Source organism: Amblyraja radiata, chromosome 3 (assembly GCF_010909765.2).
Source record: "Amblyraja radiata isolate CabotCenter1 chromosome 3, sAmbRad1.1.pri, whole genome shotgun sequence".
Classification (NCBI taxonomy): Eukaryota; Metazoa; Chordata; class Chondrichthyes; order Rajiformes; family Rajidae; genus Amblyraja; species Amblyraja radiata.
Genome location: NC_045958.1, coordinates 49,822,818 through 49,844,762, shown reverse-complemented (window position 1 = coordinate 49,844,762; position 21,945 = coordinate 49,822,818). Strand labels below are relative to the sequence as shown.

General features: G+C 38.7%; 1 protein-coding gene across 1 annotated transcript in view; it reads right to left on the bottom strand.

Annotated features, from left to right (window-relative positions):
- fbn2 (fibrillin 2) overlaps positions 1-21,945 on the bottom strand; it is a 304,739-nt gene that overhangs the window by 110,908 nt on the left and 171,886 nt on the right. The window contains exons 16-22 of the mRNA XM_033017776.1: positions 20,116-20,268; positions 17,076-17,129; positions 14,801-14,926; positions 12,247-12,372; positions 9,099-9,218; positions 6,476-6,613; positions 2,054-2,104 (exon numbers count right to left, since the gene is read on the bottom strand). Coding sequence (XP_032873667.1) covers positions 2,054-2,104; positions 6,476-6,613; positions 9,099-9,218; positions 12,247-12,372; positions 14,801-14,926; positions 17,076-17,129; positions 20,116-20,268 — 768 coding nt within the window. The remainder of the gene's footprint in view (positions 1-2,053; positions 2,105-6,475; positions 6,614-9,098; positions 9,219-12,246; positions 12,373-14,800; positions 14,927-17,075; positions 17,130-20,115; positions 20,269-21,945) is intronic.

Sequence of the window (21,945 nt, the reverse complement as noted above, 5' to 3'; positions counted from 1 at the left end):
AATTAACTGTTAATAGAATTTGCATTGCATGCAAGGCCATAAAATATCTTTGACTCCTTATGAATATTTAATAAAAGATTTGTTCTTTCAAAAGTTCAGTGGGTGAAATATTCCCTGCGATATGATAGCAATCTAATAGGCGAGGAAGGTGTTTATTTTGATTCTTCTTCAAAGGGGAGTTGGGTCGCAACAAGGTTAGGTTTGAGTTTTGTTTATGATCCTGTTTGTAATGTTTGTATTCATTTAAACATCGTAAAATTAAAAAATAATATTAAGTCTATGGCTATTCAGAACATTGATCGATTTGAGTTTGCTTGTTACTGCCTTGTATTTGAGGTACTATGCAGCTAGCTGTAATTCTATAATCAGCTGCCTTCTTTTTCACACAATACCAAATAAAACAGAAAAAATACACCAAAAAATGCTGGAGTAAGAATAAGGAATAAGAATAAGAAAAGAAATGGGTGACGTTTCAGGTCAAGACCTTTCTTCAGTCTGAAGAAGGGTCTCGACCTGAAATGTCACCCATTTCTTACCATTACCTATTCCTTTTCTCCTGAAACGCTGCCTGATCCGTTGCGTTCCTCCAGCATTTTGTGTCTATCTTCAATGTAAACCGGCATCTGTGGTTACTTCTTACACAGAAAAAAAAAGATTTTTAATGTTTCTGCCAGGTGGTAATTTTTTTCTGCCAGTTCTTTGTGCCAATTAAGCTCAGTTCTTTGTGCCAATCACACTGACATGATTTCTTGGGAATAAAGTGACATTCTGGCACAGCAGAACATCATGGGGCTGCCACATTTGTTGGGGTTGGGACATGGAGGTGCTGATATGGGTGGCTAGGATTATCTTTGTCTGCTTTAGTTACTTTCTTCTACTTTTTCAAGAAATGATACATAACCATTTCAACACGTCTGAAAGAATTTGTCTGCAGCATCAGTTATTTTTTCCAAGCTTGTGTCAAAATGGTGGAAAATCTATTAAGAAATGTGAAACCTGGTGGTCCTCAAAATGAATCGGCTTAAACATTTGCCAGTTAAGTCCATTTCTGCTTTCTCCCACGGCTCAATGAAATATGGCAAAAATGATTTTATTAATTCCATTTGTCTCAGAATTTTCATTACACATTGCATTCATTTTGCATTTTAGATCCTGCAATATAATCTACAATGAAACTTCAGAGAAGTACTGACGAAGTTCAACATTTTCATTGCCATGTCGCATTTGTGATGTTAAAATGAAACATAATCTTCTCTCTCAAGTGGACATATAACATCCCATGACAGCTTCTGAGGAAAAGCCGGCTGGATTTTTTCTCATAACATCCTGAACATAGATTACCTATGAGGCTTTTTACGATGTCATGAAAATGTAAGTTACATTTGCAACTACTGAAATCCATTCCAGAACATTTTTCGATGTTAAACACAGTGATTTTTATTGTTCTGAACCACATAAGCATCCTGTAAAAATTAGGTGGCTGCCCAGCGAACAATTGTTGAGTTTCAATTTTAACCAGCTCTGCGGAAGCAGGGTAACAATAGCTGGCTGAATTTGGTTGATTCTTTTCTAAATGCAAGAACAGACCAAATGGCAAAACATCTGAAACCTTGTTTCACCGCCTTGAAACCATTAGTCTGAAGAAGGGTCTCGTCCCGAAACATCCCCCATTCCTTCTCTCCAGAGATGCTGCCTGACCCGCTGAGTTACTCCAGCATTTTGTGTCTACCTTCTCATCTGAAACCTTCTTGTGTCCACAGACTGATACAGCAACACTATTTCAAAGATACTTCATGGGAAGGAACCATTTATGATGGTGATACAAGAATTGCAGATACTGGAATGTGTAACAAAAAAATTGCTGGAGGATCGCAGCAGGTCAAGCTGGATCAGTTGAGACAAAATTGACAGACGACGTTTCGAGACCCTTTATTGCATTTATGATGTGTTTAATCTATCTAATTTGTCACATAAATGAAAGGTCTGAATTTTTTCTATTGCTCTAGTATGTGTTTCTACGTCAAATCATCTTAAAGGTTTGTCATTTTCTTACCTTCACAGGACACACCCTTAACCCTTGCATAACCTCTTGGACAGGCACTATCTGTAAGGAAAGATACACATCCAAGTTCAAAATCCCCTTTGATTTTGCATTGAATTGTTGAAGAACAATTAGTTTAATGTTCTGACAAAAGCAAAACACTGCAGAGAATAAAAATTCTACAATTAATAAGAACGTTTTTGGCAAATGAAATCACATTTCTCAAGGGAAGCTGCCATTCATAACTATTAATCTGAATATTGGGGACACTGCCCATGTACAGTGCAGGACAAACTCTGTCCAGCAAACTCTGCCAGTGGCAAACATATTTGAATATTAAATATATATGAATAAAGAAAATAACTTTCCAATAAAATTTTTGTTCATCTGGTACAATATTCCTTAACGTACAACAGAAGGGCCTATTAACATACCTGCATAGTGCACATTGTTTGAGCAGGTAATCAAAATCAGGGTAGAGACCTGCTGGGATTTAGCACTGTCCACCCTCTCTTCAAATTAAGCTCGCTCTTCGAATAGATGGTGAAGATATCAACTTAATTTGGAAGTTGTCTTCCGATAGCAAGTTAGGATTTGAAGTTAACAATGGGCGACAGACTGAAGGCAAGTAAGGGAAGGTTGTGGTTCCACGCTAAAGTGAATATGGCAGCAAGAAAATGTTGAGCCAGGAAGGGCCCAAACAAGTACGCATTTTTACTCTTTCACTGAGGACAGGGATGGTAGTTTAACAGGTGTCCAACAAGTTCCTACTCTGACCTATAAATGGAGCAAATTAATTTCAATGTCAATAACTGTGAGGTGACTTCTCGGGAGAAGGAATCAGAAATGAATAGCCGAACAGCCGTAAAGGTGCAAAGGGACCTAAAGGAACAGATTAAATTGGCAACACAAGAAACTGCAGATGTCGCAATCTGGAGCAAAACATAAAGTGCTGGAGGAACTCAGTGGTTCAGGCAGCATTTAAAGAGGGAATGGAAAGGCTAAGATTTAGGTCAGGACCCTTATTCAGACTCGAGTCTGAAGAAGGTTTCTGACCTGAAACATCAACCGGAATATTCCCTTCACAGATGCGGCCTGATAGGTTCCTCCAGCACTTTGTGTTTTAAGGGCCTGTCCCACTTAGACTCTGCGCTCGCTTCATGATCACCACATGGTCGCCACATATTCACTGGTGTTCTCTGGTGAGTCTCGTTCATGGTCGCAAGGTGTTCCCACATTCTGGGAACTAGTCACGGCCTCAGTATGGTCGCCGCAAATTTTTCAAAATGTTGAAAATTTTTCTGTAGCCAAAAATTGGTCGCCATGCAGAAAATCGATAATCCTGTCGTAGTAGATGCAGTTGTAGTGGGGTCGCCATGTAGTTATGGGTAGTCGAGGTAGTCGTAGGTAGTTTTAGTTAATTGCCTTTGCTGAACGGGCATTTTCACTGGCTTACTGGGGAAATAAAAACGTAAGCACGAGTTTTCAGAACCAAGGATAACCGACCGGTAATGTTAAATGCCCGCCGAACTTCACAGCTGTGTATCGCTGGCTTATTAAAAGATGTCTGGCTTCTTAAAAGTGTCTCCACTCCTTCTTCCCCTTCTCCGCTCCTCACTCTTTTAAAGGACTTACTGTACACTATACTAGCCGTCTTAACCTTCCTGTTCATCGCGGTGTGTGTCTGTATCACCTTGGCTTAGCACCGTGTGAATTTCAGACAGCGCTCCCCCGCTTGCCCTGGCCCCCCCGCCTTTGCTGTGTGTGTGTGTGTGTGTGTGTGTGTGTATGTGTGTGTGTGTGTGTGTGTGTGTGTGTGTGTGTGTGTGTGTGTGTGTGTGTGTGTGTGTGGTGTGTGTGTGTTGAATTGAATTGAATCTTATTACCATTTTGGTTATCAGATTGCATGGGACTTTCTTGCTTGGTAAGAGAGGATACTTAAAATTATGAAGGGACTTTGATTAGGTAGATGTAAACAATGGGATATAAAACAAGTCACCATAGCTACAAGAGAGTCATTAAGTATACTCAACCAATATGGAGGCAAACAGCATGAATACTTTTTAAAATAAAGTTGCACAAGATCAAGAATAACTTTCCAGTCTTCACTAACAATCTTATGATTCAACATTTCTGTGAGAACAAAGAACAGAAAATCTAACACACATTAAACAATTCTGTCTTACTAACATGGTGTACATTACCATTAAGGAAAATTCATTAGTGGTATCAATGCACTTAATTGAGTTAGCAGAGAAATTTTATACAAAATAGCTAACGTATTTATTACTAATAGAAGAACGCGTGGCATCAGAACATACACCATTTTCCCATAAAAAGTAGTATTAAAAAGCTCGAATAGGTGAAAACAATGTTTAAGAGTTTAAAATAAAATAAGGGGAACTAACTATTCAGGTCAATTTACCAAATCCTGGTTTTATTATTGGTAAGAATACATTGCAAATAGAATTCTAAGTTTCAGGTTTGAAGGTAAGAGCTGGACGATGGTGGTAGAGGGATGTTTTTCAGACTGGAGTGCCACAGTATCGGTGCTGTGCCCATTGTTCATTATGTATATTAGTGATTTGAATGTGAATATAAGTGACATTGACAGTAAGTTTGTGGGTAATACAAACTTGGCAGTGTAGTGAAGAGACTTATCTATGATTACAATGGGACCCTGATCAACTGAGCCAAGAATGGTAGGTGAATTTAATTTTGTGAGGTGTTGCTTTCTGGTAGGACAAACCAGGGAAAGACTTGCACAATAAATGGTAGGGCTCTGGGGAGTATTGGAGAACAGAAACACCTAGGGATCCAGTTTAATAGTTCCATAAAAGTGGCAACAGCCGACTGAATGGGCAAGGATGGCATTTGGGACAGTTGCCTTTGTCTGTCAGGCTATTGAGTGCAAGAGTTGTGACATCATGTTATAGTTGAAGACAACATTAGGAAGGTCACATTTGAAGTACTATGCAAGTTCTGGTCACCCTCCTATAGGAAGGATGGCAATAAACTGGTGCAAAAAATATTTTATTATATCTTATACAGAGAGATCTTATATCTTATACAGTGGGAGATGGAGGGGAGCAGGATAAGTTTCCTCATTCGGGCAACCTATGACATCCTTCTTAGCCCAAAAAATCTCAACCAATGGCTGGGCAAAGATCCATCATGCCCCCCTGTGTTCAACACCAGCCACATTTAGGCACATCCTCACTGGGTGGAAAGTTAAGCCTCTCCCAAGGACGGTACACCTGGAGACATAATCAAGTGCTCAAATGCCTGGCAGCGACTTTGGAACGCAGGAGAACAACCAACAATGCCCTGCCGCCCAGCACAACCAACCCAGTTAAGAAAATTGCCTTTGTTCGGGGGGGGGGGGGGGGGGAACAAAGGCAATGGAAAATTCCACCAAGGACCAGGTTTGGACAGCTGGAGGCAGCCCGGGATTGGCAGATGCTGGTGGATGTGGACCAACGGCTTACAGTTCCATCAGAGATAGCCATCACCAACTTGAGGCTTGATCTTGTGCTCTAGTCGAACTCTCAGCACATGGTGTATTTTGTGCAGCTCACAGTCCCTTGGGAGGATGCTGTGCAGGAAGCCTTCGAAAGAAAGAAACTGCGATATACAGAGCTTGCAGCGGAGGCAGAACAGCGGGGCTGGAGAGCTAAGATCTGCCCGGTAGAAGTTGGATGTCGAGGATTCGTGGCAACATCTACCTTAAGACTGATGAAGGACCTGGGGATCAGCGGACAAGCCCTACGCCAGGCCATCAAAGAAACATCACGGGTGGCATAGCGGAGTAGCCGGTGGCTCTGGCTGAAGAGGAAAGACCCCATTTGGTCTTCCACATAACCGACTAGACAGATGCAGAGGGGGGTGGTTCTGGGACGCCAGAATGCACCGCTGAGCCTACTGGAGACAGTCGTAGGGTTCAATCAGCGAAACGTCGATGAAAGTAGGTGCCCACTTGATAACCCCAATGACGTGTCTGCCTAGCCTTTCTCAACGTCGGAGGAGCATAGGTGGGTGCAGAAGGCTCCCATCACCATCGGGAATAAATTGATATTTGGCACTTTGGACTTTTAACATCTAGTCCTGTGTATTTGTAAACATTACTGGGTCTGCAGGGTATGAGTTAAGGAGAGTAGATTTTTATTTTCTGGAGCAGAGGTGGCTGAGGGCTTATCATGTAAAGGTTTATTAAGTTATGAGAAGCATAGGTAAGGTGAATTGTAAAAAGTCTTTTCCCCAGGATAGAGAAGTCTGAGACCAGAGGGCATAGGAATATGACTCAAAGGTGTGGTGCCAAAATACAAAGATTAATTCCAAATTAGTATTCTTCAATTTACAAATCTTGCACAGTTCAATTTTCATCATATTTTCAATGCAGTAAATGCCGTTGCTCTAATCCATTGTTTTCAGTACCTAGTTCACAGCGCTCACAAGGACTTCCCCATGCAGCTCCCAGCGTAGCACAACATTCTGACTTCAACGTTGCTCCATTGATGTTTACTTCACAACGACTGTTTTGAATGTTCAACCAACAAGTTCCTTTCACGCTGTCTGTTGGAAATTGTGAGAAAATCCAAATAATTACACGAAATCTTGAGAATTTTCTACTGACAAATATCTCAGAATGTCCTGCACTTGAACCCATGTATAAGTGGGTACTTAACATAGCTTTCCCAGAGTTTAGGATGAGGCTATGTTGCTCTCCTGGCAATATATGTGTTTGCAATATTTCTGGGCTGGCCCTGTCTTAATCTGAAGAATAGTTTTTTCATAAAGGCTTGTTTGTATAAGGATCACTGAGCTTTCCCAGCCGTTTGTAATTTAACCACAAGGAACTGCACAAGACAGACTCAAACATACTTCTCTGGGAAGTATAAAGTTTCTGGTTATCAACTTCCCTCAACAGCAAAGCTATCAACTAGTATAATATTGGTGACAATTCAGTTAATGATTTCATATTTTAACTCTACTTATTTCATGTTTTGTCTTTCTTGCCTTATCTTAAAGTAATATTCAGGCTTTCTTTTTTTTTCTCCCTGCAATTGCCTCATAGCCTGCCCCTGCAGTATCATACTCAGTTGTGATCACCATCATATAGGAAGCATGTAAAAGGCCGACAGAAAATGTATTAGCATGGGCACCAGAGTAAACTCAAACTTAAGCATTTTGAGATGGTGCCAAAAGCACAAAGAATTATTTCAAATGGTTGTTATTGTAATCCAAGAAAATAGTTTATGGAAGTAGCCTTCATTTTAAAATTCTGAACTATTCAATTGCCAGTAAGTTTTTATAATTGTAAATGTTTTTGTTCTTATCACAATACTCGGAGGGCCATGGATGAAACAGTTCAGCTACAGTTTTACAAGGGATAACCTGGAGTTAACAGAATTGAGAAGTGAATGCAAAAGGAGTTAACAGTGAGACACTGTTTGCATTTGCAGATGGAAGATAGAACACACATGTGATATATGATGGGCAAAAGAAATGAGGATGTAATCAACTTTTTAAAACACTGAAATATGGTCCGAAATTGTCTGTAAGAGTGGTAGCAGCAATTCAATCAGGTTTTCGACATGGAATTGGATAGGCCTCGAGGGAAAATAATTGGTTCTATTGCAAGGACAGAGTAGGGAAATGGGACTGACTGGCTTGACAACAAAGAACTGGCATGGACTCAATGGAATGAATAGCCTCCTATGGTAATATAATGATTTTAGAAAAAAGTCCAAACTCAGCTGGATTTTCTTGACTTTTTTTTATGAAGGGAGACAAAGTAGTCTAGAAGCCACTGAAATAAAATGAGAATGTGATGGAAATATCCAGCAGGTCAGGCAGCATTCCATGGGGAGAGAAACAAAGTTAATGTTTCAGCTTAATTACCCTTCTCAGATGTCTATAAGCCTTTGGCAGCTTTATCCGCTTTTATGAAGTTAGGTTATCCTATTCCTAATCTTTGGTGATTCTGTCCCATGAAGTAGTTATCAAAGATTTTATAATTTAATTTTAGTGGATTGGTATTTTAATACACTGCATCATTGTGCTGAGAATTGCTCGACTATAATTAAAACAGTACCTGGAGCTTCTAAAAGATCCATTGTGATCTGGCAATACAATCCGAGTCAGCCTTAAATGTATTCCAGACATTCATATAATGACATCTTTGGCTTTCTGTGCAGAAGTAAAAAAATAAGAAAGACCACCCCTCTAATGAGTTTCAGAGTTGTGCCTATGTGAAACGACTCTCATCTATGTGGAGTCAATTATTCCAAAGACTATCTCAAAAAGATTGCCAGAGGTTGTGGTGGAAGCAGAGAAAATTGTGTGGGGTTTAAGAGGCAAATGGATATACAAGGAATGGAAAGATATGCAGGCAAAGGAATTTAATTTGCTATTGTAGGTAGACAAAAAAAGCTGGAGAAACTCAGCGGGCGAGGCAGCATCTATGGAGCGAAGGACCATAGTTCAGCGCATACATTGTGGGACAAAGGACTTGTTCCTTTGTGGTACTATTCTGTTTTAGGTTCTCAATGTGACCAACCGAGGACGTATTCAAGAAAATAAATCTACACAGGGCATTGGAATGATGGATAATCATAACCGGTGAACAATTTCTCCTTTGTTGGATATGACCAGAATCATTAATTGATTTCTAAAACATAAATCTGATTAATTTGTTTAATTTCAATTAACATCATAAAATAAGGGTCCAAACCAATTCCCCCAGGACAGATCATTTAAATTAATTTGAAGATCTGATATATCAAAGAATATGAGATTCAGGAAATATTGAAATTTGTCAATTGTAGCCATGGAAGAATAACGGTCTGATGGTGGTGTAATCTTTAAATACTGTATACATCAGTGCTAGACAAGAGTAGTTTAATTATTTCCATCATGAGACATTTCAATTAAATTATTTGAGAAGGAAAGCAGCACCACGCTGTTGTAGAAAGGGCTTGAATGAAATATTTGTTTTATCAGGTCTAGAATCCTACAAGTTTTGTTATTGAACAAAAAGTGAAATTTTCTGCCTTACCAATGCAGACAGTTCTGCTTGGATCCAGTTTGCTACCAGTGGAGCACTCACAGGAGAATGAACCTGCCGTATTCCTGCATTCTCCGTTAACACAAGGACTGTTCTCACATTCATTCACATCTGGGGAAATAGAATAGCCATTTTAAATAAGGTTACCAATTGACAGCATCAGGTAGGCAACACACAAAAAAAAAAGATAAATGTTAATTAAAAATAGCTCTCAGAATTACTTCTACAAACAATAAAGGGAAATTTATTGTAAAGCAAAGCTCAACTCTATCTAAGCTAGTTAATTTTCAAATGGGATTGTGCTTTAAGTGAAAACAAATGGTCTATCATTGTAACTAGAGGAGGTCTCACTCTATACTTTCTGACATGAGATCCGAGCCCTTAAACACTGTGGTAGTTCATGATCTACTTCGCATTTTATGTTGTGTCTTAGCTAAATTCATCTGAAAACTGTGTAAGCAATAATTATGATTATCATCAATTCTGACAGATGTTAGACTGTCTATCCTTGTAAGCCATAAATCTGATCTCATTCCAGAGGGAATAAGTTTGAAAAAACATGAAATTTGCAAGTCAATAATTACTGGGGTTTTTTAGTTATGCTGAAAACCTGTCCAATGAGCATAAATGTGACAATTTTTTAATTGCCCTAATTGTCCACACACTGGGAATATAGGACAAATAGGTTCATTGATTAAACTTCAAGTGTAGGTAAATGAGTTTCAGTGTCTAGCTTCTCATATTCACCAGTCAACATTTCCGAGAGAAGTTGCAGCTGGAGAAAATGTGTAATGACATGGCATAATCAAGAGAATTTCCACCTTGAAAAGAATGGAAAACCGAGACAGTCTTGCAGTTTTGAGATTGTGGAACAAAGGCGATTCAAACAAAAAGCATAACCAAAGAGAGATTTTGAGAGGTTATTAGCACTACTGTCTCAGCATGCTCTGGGACTTTTATCAAAGGATTAAGATAACTAAGAAAATTACAAATGGCTTTAGTTCCTGTTGGAATCCTCAAAAACAAACGTAAACATCATTTACCATTCAAGTGTACCAAATCTCAGAACCACAGCAAGATTGAGGTTTCTAAGTTTCCTCAGGCAGGCATGTCTTATGACTATATATATCTGTTTCAAATTAGGAATTCACTTTGTGGTTTTAGTGTTTGCATAAGCCCTCTTGTTACAAGTGTGGGTTACATTAGAGAAACAAAGGAAAGTACCTTTTGGTTTACCACTTACAAAATGCTGGATAACCTGGAAATAGACATTAAGGGAAACCTGTTTTACATCAGTCCTGTTATGCCATTTGGGAGAATTTTTACTGTCCGGGCTAAAATGCTGTAAACCACAGCATCCTGATTCAGCTCCAGTGAGTCAACCACATGGGAAACAAGGTTTTGAGGAGATTGAGAAAATTCTTAAGAAAACAAACAGCATCTGTCAGTTACAACAATATTCTATTCAGTATTTTGAGTGTAGGTCCAGTCTATAACATCCGCTTCTCCAGAAGTTGATTAACTTTTGAGCTGTAGTTTAACATGAAGCGTCACTCTCCAAAACAACTTTCAGCAAGCATTTAACCATGCCTCACTTGCCAACCCTGTGGCGGCGGCAGCGGCAGCAGGAGCCAGGAATGCCAGCCAGGTACTTAGGATCCATTTATATGGAGAAAGATAGAAAAATATATATATACTTGGCTCACACTATTGCTGATGTATGTGAAGGAAGATTGCATGAACAGGGTTGTCTCCTGATGTGGGGCCATATTGTCCACTACCTTTCACTCTAATGCCCATTTTTATGTATTAAAATTAGCTCAGAATCTTGGCAGGCTAAATGAAATGAGAGATTGTGAGATATAGCACAGGAACAGGTCCTTCAGCCCATGATGTCTGTGCCAACCAAGATGCCAAATTAATGCCTGCAGATGATCCATATCTTCCCCCACCCCCTTCCCTGCACATATGTGTGCCTGATTAAACGGTTCTCAAATGTCGCTCTCGTATTTACTTCTACCATTTCCTCAGGCAGCATGTTCCAGGTACCTATCACTATGTAAAAATTTGTCTCTCACTTTAAAAAAAATGTCCCCCCTCTCTCCCTAAAGTTATGCGCGCTAGTATTAGACATTTCCATCCTGGGAAAAAGACTGATTATTTATCCAATCTATGCCTCTCATAATTTTATAATTTTTTTATCAAATCTTCCCTCCCGACCTCCAATGCTCCCCAGAAATTTCTAATTTTGAATGCATCCTTTGCAGAATACCAGGTGCAATTTCTTGAAACAATGTTCAATCGGAATCTGAAAGCAATATGCTGACTGAATGTGCATCCACCTATTGAAACTGAGGAGCTTAGACTGGCTGAAAGCAGCTAATTCACCCTATAGCAAGGATGGAATATGAACCCATTATGGTCTGAAAGGGCAACGCTGAAAACCAGGTGTTGCAGTTAAACAACAAGCCATTAATGAGTGTGTCCTCACTGTACAGTTTTACTGCAGTTAAAAACTTGAGAGGGACATTTTAATGTTTAATGACTGGCTTCTCTGTGAGAATGGAGAACAGTTTGACAATGAATGAAAAATTACATTTATCATCTCAAATATTATGTTTGCAAACAAATTGACAATTACATGACTAAACTGCAAAAGTACTAATGCAACACTGATAGTGACGTCACTGAGAAACCATCAAATCTATCTGTCAGGCTTGATTGCTGACTGGCGTGACTTTCCTCACTGCCTATAATTAAGAGTAGTTATGGTCAATTTCTGCTGCTTTTTATTCCCTTTTGTCATTTGTATGACCAGTGGAAAAGACACAATCAACAAAAGTCTAGTAGAGGAATGAGAACACATATTAAGATCGGTCTGTTGCCTGTTAGCATTGTTTCTGCCTGTAGTATTTGAAGTGCCCAAAACAAAATCTTGTTTGGAAAGAAAATTAACCAAAAACATGGAATTCGAGTTTTCAAATACTTCATTTGATATTTTGAAATGCCTGCTGATACTGCAATACAAGAAGCATCTTTGTAATTTGTGCAGATATTCCATGTAAAGAATATGCTTGATACTTTGTCATGCTGAATGACTATAAATATTACATTTGTTTGTTTGACTGGGCGCATTCACCTTCACATGTTTCGGAGTCTGGTTTGAAGAGGTAACCTTTTGGGCAACTGCAGGTGTAGCCACCAGGTGTGTTCCGGCAAAGCCCATTATCACACAGGAGCCTGTTATCTGCGCATTCGTCAACGTCTAGAAGACAAGAGCAATTTAAAAAATAACATCAGAGTGAAAAGGAAGTATTCACATAAGAATTAGAGAATTTCATAACAGAATTATTACTCACAAATGCAAATAAAGGTTATTTACTCTCCTATTTGGCTTGGCTACTATTAGTAGCATTACTTTTTTTAATCACACCAAATTTCTGCATCGGTCAGTAGTTTATGTATTATTTAACAATAGCGGGTACACTGAGAACCATACATAATTGCTTGCTGCTCACTGTGATGTGCTATAATCATACTACAATTTGAAGCTTGAGTAATATATTCTAAAGAGAAATAAAGTTAATAGAAGATTTAATCCTTTACAGGGTATAATGCTCAGATGCCAAAGCCAATTATTCCACTAATTGTACTATCATGATTGCCAAGTTATATGACACCATGTACAATATGAAACAGATAACTTGTTTCCAAGAATATTATGAAAGCCATGATATAAAATGACTCACAGAAGTACATGATATAAAATGACTGTCATGTCATGTACATGGTATAAAATGACTCACAGAACATCCCCTTTGGTAGTTTCAATAACCATGGCATCAATGTTACACTGAATACAAAAATAACACTCCCACTACATACCACAGATAAACTTCAATCAAGAAAAAAATGTCAAGAAAGGAATGTCATTAATTTTCCAGTAGAATGTGACTAATGACCTTTTTACTGAACCAAAAATCCCTGGACATTGATTTGAGAGAGTATGAGTCACTGCCAGTCTGAACTGCCATTGAGATGGATTATTCTACTTCATTGGAATGTTTAAATTGAATAATCAGAAAGGAGAACAGCAGTTTGCATAGAGAAAGCATCCTTAATAAAATACATTGCTCCAAGCACTTTCAAGGAATTGCCATCTAGCAGTCAAATAAACAATTGTATCACCAGTTTCCACAAGGAGAAACATAGGCAGCAAAGTAATAACAGCAACATCAGCACTAAAGAATACAAAAAACAAGCTTTTTATGGGCATGATGATTAAAAAAATGAATAATATCAGTGTGATCTTCAAACAGAAGAATCAGATTGCTGTTTAAAAAAATAATAATTTCTGCCTATATTTTACTATTTATTTGCAGAAAACGACAGCTCTTTATCATTCATAGCCAAAGTCACTGGATTTGGAAGAAGACTGGTATAACACATCTCACAAAATATTGGAATTCTTTCAGTGACTTAAGTCATGGGATATGCCTGTGAAAGGGTTAAACCGAGAGGAAACTTGCAAGTCTCTGATTAAAAAGTCAACAAAATCCCCTGTACCCTTGTAATCATGTAGTAGACATTACAGCATGCTGGCTATTTTCACATTGGCAGCTGCCTCACTGTGCAGTGCATTAAACAAATACAAAAAGAAACGCAAAGTTTGAGAAACATTTGAAGAAACAAAATTTCTTACAAATGTGAGTGGAAATGATTTTTTTTTGTTGCCAAAAGCACAAATGATCTTTGGCTCACAAGACTCCATGGTAAACAGATGTAGAATTCCTTTGAGTTGAACATGCACAGGGGAAGAAAAGTCTTTCAGTAATGCTTCCCTTACCTCATTACATAGAAATGTGCTATCAAAAATAACTCCAGTTAGATTACTAAAGGTGACCTTTCTTCTCAAAAACAAGATGTGAAGTTTTCTGAATTTAAGTCTGTAAATAATATTTAATGACTGTGTTATTCCTTTTGTCTATCAGAACTTGTGGTCACCCTATCCTAGCATCTTCTAAGCTAAAAGAATAAACTTCCAGCAGCTCAAAGACAACTCTGGGAATACACAATTCATAAGGACCACCCAGCATTCAACTATGGTACAACAGCCCTGCTGGTAGCTCAGCTGAACATGTACCAATTTATGTCTGGTCTAAGATGCTCTGATAGCATATTCATTTTAAGACTTGGATAAAAATCTTTTTCAGTGTTATCAAATTTTAAATACACTCAAAAAAACTCACACCATTTCATTTGGTATTTTGGCATCACTGGCAGCCAGCATTCAGTGAGTTCCCTATTCTAGAAAGTGACAGTGTGGTTACTGAGAGTTTAACAGGAGAAGCAAGCTAATAATACAGTAAGATGACTGGTTGGTGAAGGAGGTGTGAATATGATTTTTTTTTAAACTTCAACATGTAATCAGCTCATCAAATTTATCAGATTTGTAAGGCGAGTTCTGGTTCATTTTCATCTTCACTAACCTATAAAAAAAAATGTGAACAAAGGAACTAAGTTACAATTGGAATAAATATATTCCTTAGTCTTCAGTAAATGTCATTCGTTTGGTTTTGGTGCTCAAACACTGCTTTGAGAGATCAGTTTTTTTTTTAAAGGAAGCAGAAAGCAAAGTGAAAATGTGAAATTTGCTATATCACTCAAAAATAAACATCCATTGTCATACTTACCCACACAATTCTTTCCACTAATGTCTGACTCATAACCAATGTTACAGATACAGCGGTAGCTGGCCCGAAGATTTTCACATATTCCATTGGGGCAGATATCCGGGTCCAGAGCACATTCATTAATGTCTATTCACCAAACAAAAAAGCACAAATAAATGTTCCTTACTAAGGTAATAGATTTTTGTTTAAATGTTTTCAGAGAATTTTAATTATGATAAGGTGATATGGGTTTCTAAACATGAACCACAAGATTAATTTGAATATCTGGTGTTCCTGTGAAAACCCTTAATGCAGGCTGTGCATTTAGAGAATCAAAAGTCCAGGAACTTAAATTTCCTGTTCATTATTTCTACAATTTACTGATATGAATCGTATTAATTATTCTACATGCACATGCCTACTACAATGATTGTCCCCCAATGAAAGTTTAAAAAAACACTACAGCTATTGGAAATCTAAAATGAAAACAGAGGAACACTGAAACATTCAACAAGTCAGGCAGCTTCTGTGGAAAGCCAAAGCTGATAATTTGGCCTTGATGTACTGTTGTACACGACATCTAGTGCCACTGAATTCCCATGAAATTTGAGGCAACACTGCATTTGTGAAAATCAGCTTTAAAGTTTATTTTGAGTAGTAAAGCTCTTACAATGAAAGGCAAACGAGTTGACAAATATTTTAAGAACCACAACTTCCATAACCTTTCATGCTGGCCAGCCCACAGTATAAATTGGAGTGATATTAATATCCCAAAGTCAATGGGACCACAGCTTTCGACGGCAGGCACTTTGATGCTGTCAGCATGCAACACAGTTATCACAAAACCTCTGCATCAATATTTTCACTGTGTGCAGCCTAGTAGCTCAGCATGTTACTGTACAAGCACAATGTTCAATTAAATGGTAAGTTGATTGAATTATTGGCCACCACTGGACCCACATGGTAGGAAGTGGTAAAATGCACAGAATGTTCCACAGTCACTGAACCTAATTATAGAGCCTGCATTCAGTTTCAGTTCAAATTTGCTAATGCTGCATGACCTGAAGATGGAGCCTCGGGCCTTTAGATCTGTATGGTAGTAACAGAGCACATGTTTGCATTGCCACTAATTTTGTGAAGACCTTAGTATTTTGAAATAGGGTACTAATTCACAATTTGTAGAATTTACAAACACATGATAAGAAATAATGCTTGTCTCACTTAACTGCACTATTGTTAAATACTCTACAGATCCACTTGTAAACAGGTGCCCCCGTAAAATGTGCACCAAACAGTACACATCGTCCAGTGTCTAGTATGACTGAACAAATCTAATACAAAATAAAGTATTTTTTCGCAATCTTTGTTCATGCAAATTGCTTGAAGCATAACAGATAAGACTCAGGCAGGAATGAGATTCTGAGGGAGGGGTTTGTGTGCCAGGACACTGAGGCTGTCTATAATCATTTGTCACAGGGCGGGGCAGGTTGTTTGTGGGGGTGGTGGGTGCGGGAAATTCAATTTATTTAGGGTGAACTTATTGAAGTGTACAAGATCATGAGGTACATGGATAAGGTGAACACTTACAGTTTTTCCCGCCAAGGTAGAGGATTCAGAAACTGAAGGTCATAGACTTAAGATGAGAGGGGAAGGTTTAAGAGGGCCCTCAGGAGCAGCTTTTTTCACTCAGAGGATAGTATGTATCTGGAAAGAGCTGCCAGAGGAAGCTATGGAACGGCATACAATTACTCCTTGTAAAAGACATTTGGATCGATATATGCACAGGAAGAGTTTAGAGGGTTACGGACAGACAACTAGAACTAGCCCAAAATGCCAACTTGGTCAGCATGGATTAGGTGGGCTGTTTCCTTCTGTGCAGCTCTATGACTCTATCTGTGCAAGATCTAAGGTGCAGGAATCCACATGGGGTCCAGCAACACGGCTGGGTTGGATTCTTGTACCTTGAGGATTGATTTAGGCTTCCAAATCAGCCCATTTAATGAAGCATCAACTTTTAGCTGTTACATAATTAAACAATTATGGTTCCATTTGGAAACCTCAGCTTTAGCAACGGGATAGAAGTTCCACTGACCAATAATGAATATCAGGGAAAGGGAATATTTCTTATGTTGACTAAAAAGATAGACAACTTCTCTTTGGGATGAACATGACAACATGAGGTGTCCAAATTCAGAAACAACAATTGAAAAGAAAACAGGATGGAGAATTACAAAGATGGAGATAAAAGAGAACAGGAATTGATTCCAATTTGATACACGAATGTTTCCTAATGTACCTCTTCCATCTGCAGTGATACCAATTCCGCTGCTGCACAGGGCTTGGAATTCAGCTATAAAAAACAAACAAGGATTTGGTTAATAATCCTTGATTTAAACAACTACTACACAAATTGACAACTCCCCTCACTTGATAGCAATATTTGAGAGACAAAAGGTTTTTCAAAGATGGCCACGCTGATAATAACTGCGAAACACAAGCATAAAATGCTACTGTAAACTAAACCAAATGTACATGGTGACCCCACTTACCTGGTTAACTAAAATGTTGGACAAAGGAGCACTTACACAGCTCAAATATACTTTATTACTACTCACTACTTAACTTAAAAATTTCCACAACTTTGTACAGTTTAGCAACTACCACTCGCCCTCCTGCAGAAACTATACATCAGGAGGTGCAACTCCAGAGCCAATAAAATCATGGGAGACCCCTTCCACCCTTGCAACGGACTGTTCCAGCTGCTACGGTCAGGCAAACGCCTCCGTTGCCATTCTGTGAGAACGGAGAGGTTGAGAAGGAGATTCTTCCCAGAGGCCATTAGGACTGTAAACTCCTATCTCACCAGGGACTAACTTTACTGTACCACTCTACTGCTTTTTTTTAAATTGCTGTTTTTTTCCCTTTTTCCTTCCGCCCACAATATTTAATATGTAAAATAATATGTGATTCTGTTCCATTCTGTTTGTAGTTTGTTTGGTTGTTTGTTTGTTTGTATTTTTGCACAAAGTCCGCGAGCATTGCCACTTTTCATTTCACTGCACATCTCGTATGTGTATGTGACGAATAAACTTGACTTGACTTGATCACAGGGATGATGTCCCAGATATTACCCAATCTAGAAACTGGCCATGTTCACTCTGAGGGTAACTGCTCATCTCTGAGAGCTAGTTTCAGTGTCCTCTTCTTGGTGATAATTTGGTCTTGGGTTATGTCAGCTTATGTCTCCCATGTCCTTTTAGTTTTTTTAATTTAGTTTAGTTTAGAGATACAGCGCGGAAACAGGCCTTCGGTCCTCTGAGTCCGCACCAACCAGCAATCCCCACATACTATACACACTAGGGGTAATTTACATTTATACCAAGCCAATTAACTTGCAAACCGGTACGTCTTTGGAGTGTGGGAGGAAACCAAAGATCTTGGAGAAAACCCATGCAGGTCACGCAAATTGTGACCGATGGCCTGTTTACAAGCTGAATGACTCAGTAACCATTATGTGTCATTGTCTTTTAAATATGCAATAAATGGATAATACACAGAAAGAACCACAGTAAACAATAATCAATAAACAGACCCAGATGCATGAGTAACAATGATGGAGCTGCAATATGGACAAACAGTTATATTTATGCTAAATGAAAATGTGGAAATAACCATAAATCAGGGATTTTTTTAAATTTCAAAGAGCCTATGAAAAGCATTGATATTATTGGGAATATTTGTTATGTCACAAGTCAAGTCAGATTTATTCGTCACGTGCACATAAAGTGCAGTGAAATGAATTTGCCAGCAGCGGTACAATAAAAAAAGACACACAATACACAGTAAAAATTTAACACAAACATCCACCACAGCATTCATCCTCCATTTCCCCCCGCGGTCGGGACCACAACCCTCCGCAGTCGCCGCTGCGGGCGGCCAGATGTGCAGACAAGGTAAGTCCTGAATCGGGACTTACCTTAGAAGTCTTTTCTAAGAATTTACAGAACTATGTAACATTATTGACAACCTTCATTCTGTCTTTAACCTAACACGAGCACTGTAACCTTACATGGAGCTAGAGTACATAATAAAACTGCACCAGTGACTATCTCGGCCTTATTCGGGTTATGACACCTGACATGACACCCCGGCATATAAACAAACTCCCATAATATTTTTAAATTAAAAAAATCAGACGTATATACATTTGCTTATTGCTATGAATGGCAGAATTAGTTTCTTGTCTCTCTCCACTTTTAGTAACTGTTGTTCCTTATTACTCTTACGCACTATTGATGCCTGTCATTATGACAATGTTGGCATTTGGTTATCATATCGTTATCTTATCGTGATCTTTGTGCACTTTCCGACATAGACAAACCGAGTCATGGACTTCTGTAAAAACAGAACCTGTTCATTATCCAGGAATGGTCAGTAGGTTTGCAGCATTGCCATAATCTTTACAGAAGCTCTTTAGTTGAACAGGCTCAGGGCCACTTCTGGCTGTGAAAGGAACTCTATGTGGGCAGTTTATCAAGAATTAGTAGGGGATGCCTTGATTAAGTTAATCAAGTAATAAACCAGCCTGTAGCATTCCCCTTGCACGGTATGTTTTAATGGATCCGTCAGGAAAAGGTGCACTCTTAAACGCAGGACTAATATAGCTATTTCCTAAAATAACTCTGAACAAGCTTTATTAATTAATGAAGATGAAGGAAAAAAAAAAAACACGGTATATTTAGGGTGAATATTTATAGACATGCCTTGGTGACAAGAGATTGGGCCATGAGCATTGGTGAATAATCTGCAAAGATTTCAGGAGCCATTCAATGGAAAAATAAATTACAATCCACACTTCAATGTTATATTATCACCTCTGGTTAATCTAGTAAAAACGTTTAAAAGTTATTTATTAATATAACTGAGAACAAAATTTACATTTCTTTCCATAAAGTCATTATTTTCTGATTTCCAGATTGCTTCAAGATTCAGAACAAACTAAAACTAAATGGAGGTTTTAAATATACATTGATTTGCATAGTGTGTTTATTCATACTCAACACAAAGAGAGTGCAATAAATATTTGTGTGGACTAAGGCAGTCCTTCCAACTTGGATTAGCATTCAAGGTTTCTATGTGCATCACTGAGTTGAGCTAATGGTGTAAGGTTAGCAGCACTTGGTGCTATCATGCCTGGAACCCAATGTTTAATATACTGTGACCACTGAAACGCTTTCTGAGTATATTCATAGATAGTGGAATTAGGCACTGGTGCAATATTTCCACCTTTATTTAAATCCCTGTTTTTTTGGTATCCTGCCAAAATGAAAAGATACCTGAGTTTTTCGCTGGGCAGGGCTGACATGGCTCTCCAAATCCATTATCCAGACTTGCACAGCAGCATTCTGATTTTGTCACTGCTCCAGAGAATGGGCGGATACACAGTCCTTTCTTAATTCCTCCATAACATGTGCTGCGCATGTGGGTATCTAAAACGATTAAAAAAACACTATAAAGAGGCATTCAAAGACCTTGGATGCTCCTCATTATGTCTGGAACTCAAGTTAGAAACCTCTCCTTTTGAAGTTAAAAATGTTTATCAAAGCCCTGTTCAATGCACTAGTTGTCAAGACATAACTATGGCGCTGGAGACAGGGAGCATCCAAGTAGTGTCAAAAGGACAAATGAGAAGCTTCAAACACACAGCACTTGTGCAAACAATGTATCGGAAACACAAATACTTTCCCGAGCTATAATTCACTGTTCTCCCTCTGAACTGATAGTGAAAACATTGCTGAGCTTACAGTATTATTATAACTCCAGACTTCAACCGTTCCATAACTATTGATCACTTAAACAGAGTTGGCACTTGGTTCTATTTTATTCTTATTTTTTTTTAGAAAAGATTGAGATCACGATATCTTTGAGGAACAGTGGAAAACGTTCATACTGATGGAAATACATGCAGAGAAGCCTAGATCTCGCTGGCATTTAAAAAAATATACTGAAAACAAGCTGTGAATATTAATGGATTTATTTTTATAGTTTGTGTAAAACATTACAGGTTAAACAGAACGAGTCAAAACAAGCCTTTAACAAATTCCCAAAGAGTAAAACAGGAGAATGTTAAACCACATATGACAGATACTGAAGTCTCCCATGGGAGTCTGACCTTTTGCAGCCATTAGACATCTGGTTCAACTTTTACAGTTCCAAAAAACACGTTGGGGAAAATTAAGACATCCTCCAAATATTGCTACAACCCATTAAGCGTTACAATTCCAGTAACTCCTCGCACTTCATACGCTGTGCTTGTTTTCTGGCCTCACATTGTCAAGCCAGAAGTTCAAGATTCAAGTGAGTTTATTGTCATGTGTCCCTGATAGGACAATGAAATTCTTGCTTTGCTTCAGCACAACTGAACATAGTAGGCATGACTACAGAACAGATCAGTGTGTCCATATACCATTGTATGAATATATACACACATGAATAATTAAACTGATAAAGTGCAAATAACAGATAATGGGTTATTAATAATCAAAGTTTTGTCTGAGACAAGTTTAATAACTTGATGGCTGTGGGGAAGTAGCTATTCCTGAACCTGGTCGTTGCAGTCTTCAGGCTCCTGTACCTGCTACCTGAAGGTAGCGGGGATTTGAGTTTGTGGCCAGGATGATGTGGGTCCTTGATGATGTTGCCAGCCTTTGAGGCAGTGACTGCGATAGATCCCCTCAATGGAAGGGAGATCAGAGCCGATGATGGACTGGGCAGTGTTTACTACTTTTTGTAGTCTTTTCCTCTCCAGGGCGCTCAAGTTGCCGAACCAAGCCACGATGCAACCGGTCAGCATGTTCTCTACTGTGCACCTGTAGAAGTTAGAGAGAGTCCTCCTTGACAAACCGACTCTCCATAATCTTCTCAGGAAGTAGAGGCGCTGATGTGCTTTCTTAATAATAGCATCAGTGTTCTCGGACCAGGAAAGATCTTCAGAGATGTGCATGTCCAGGAATTTGAAGCTCTTGACCCTTTCAACCATCGACCCGTTGATATAAACGGGACTGTGGGTCCCCATCCTACTCCTTCCAAAGTCCACAATCAGTTTCTTGGTTTTGCTGGTGTTGAGGGCCAGTTTATTGTGCTGGCACCATATGGACAGTCGCTCG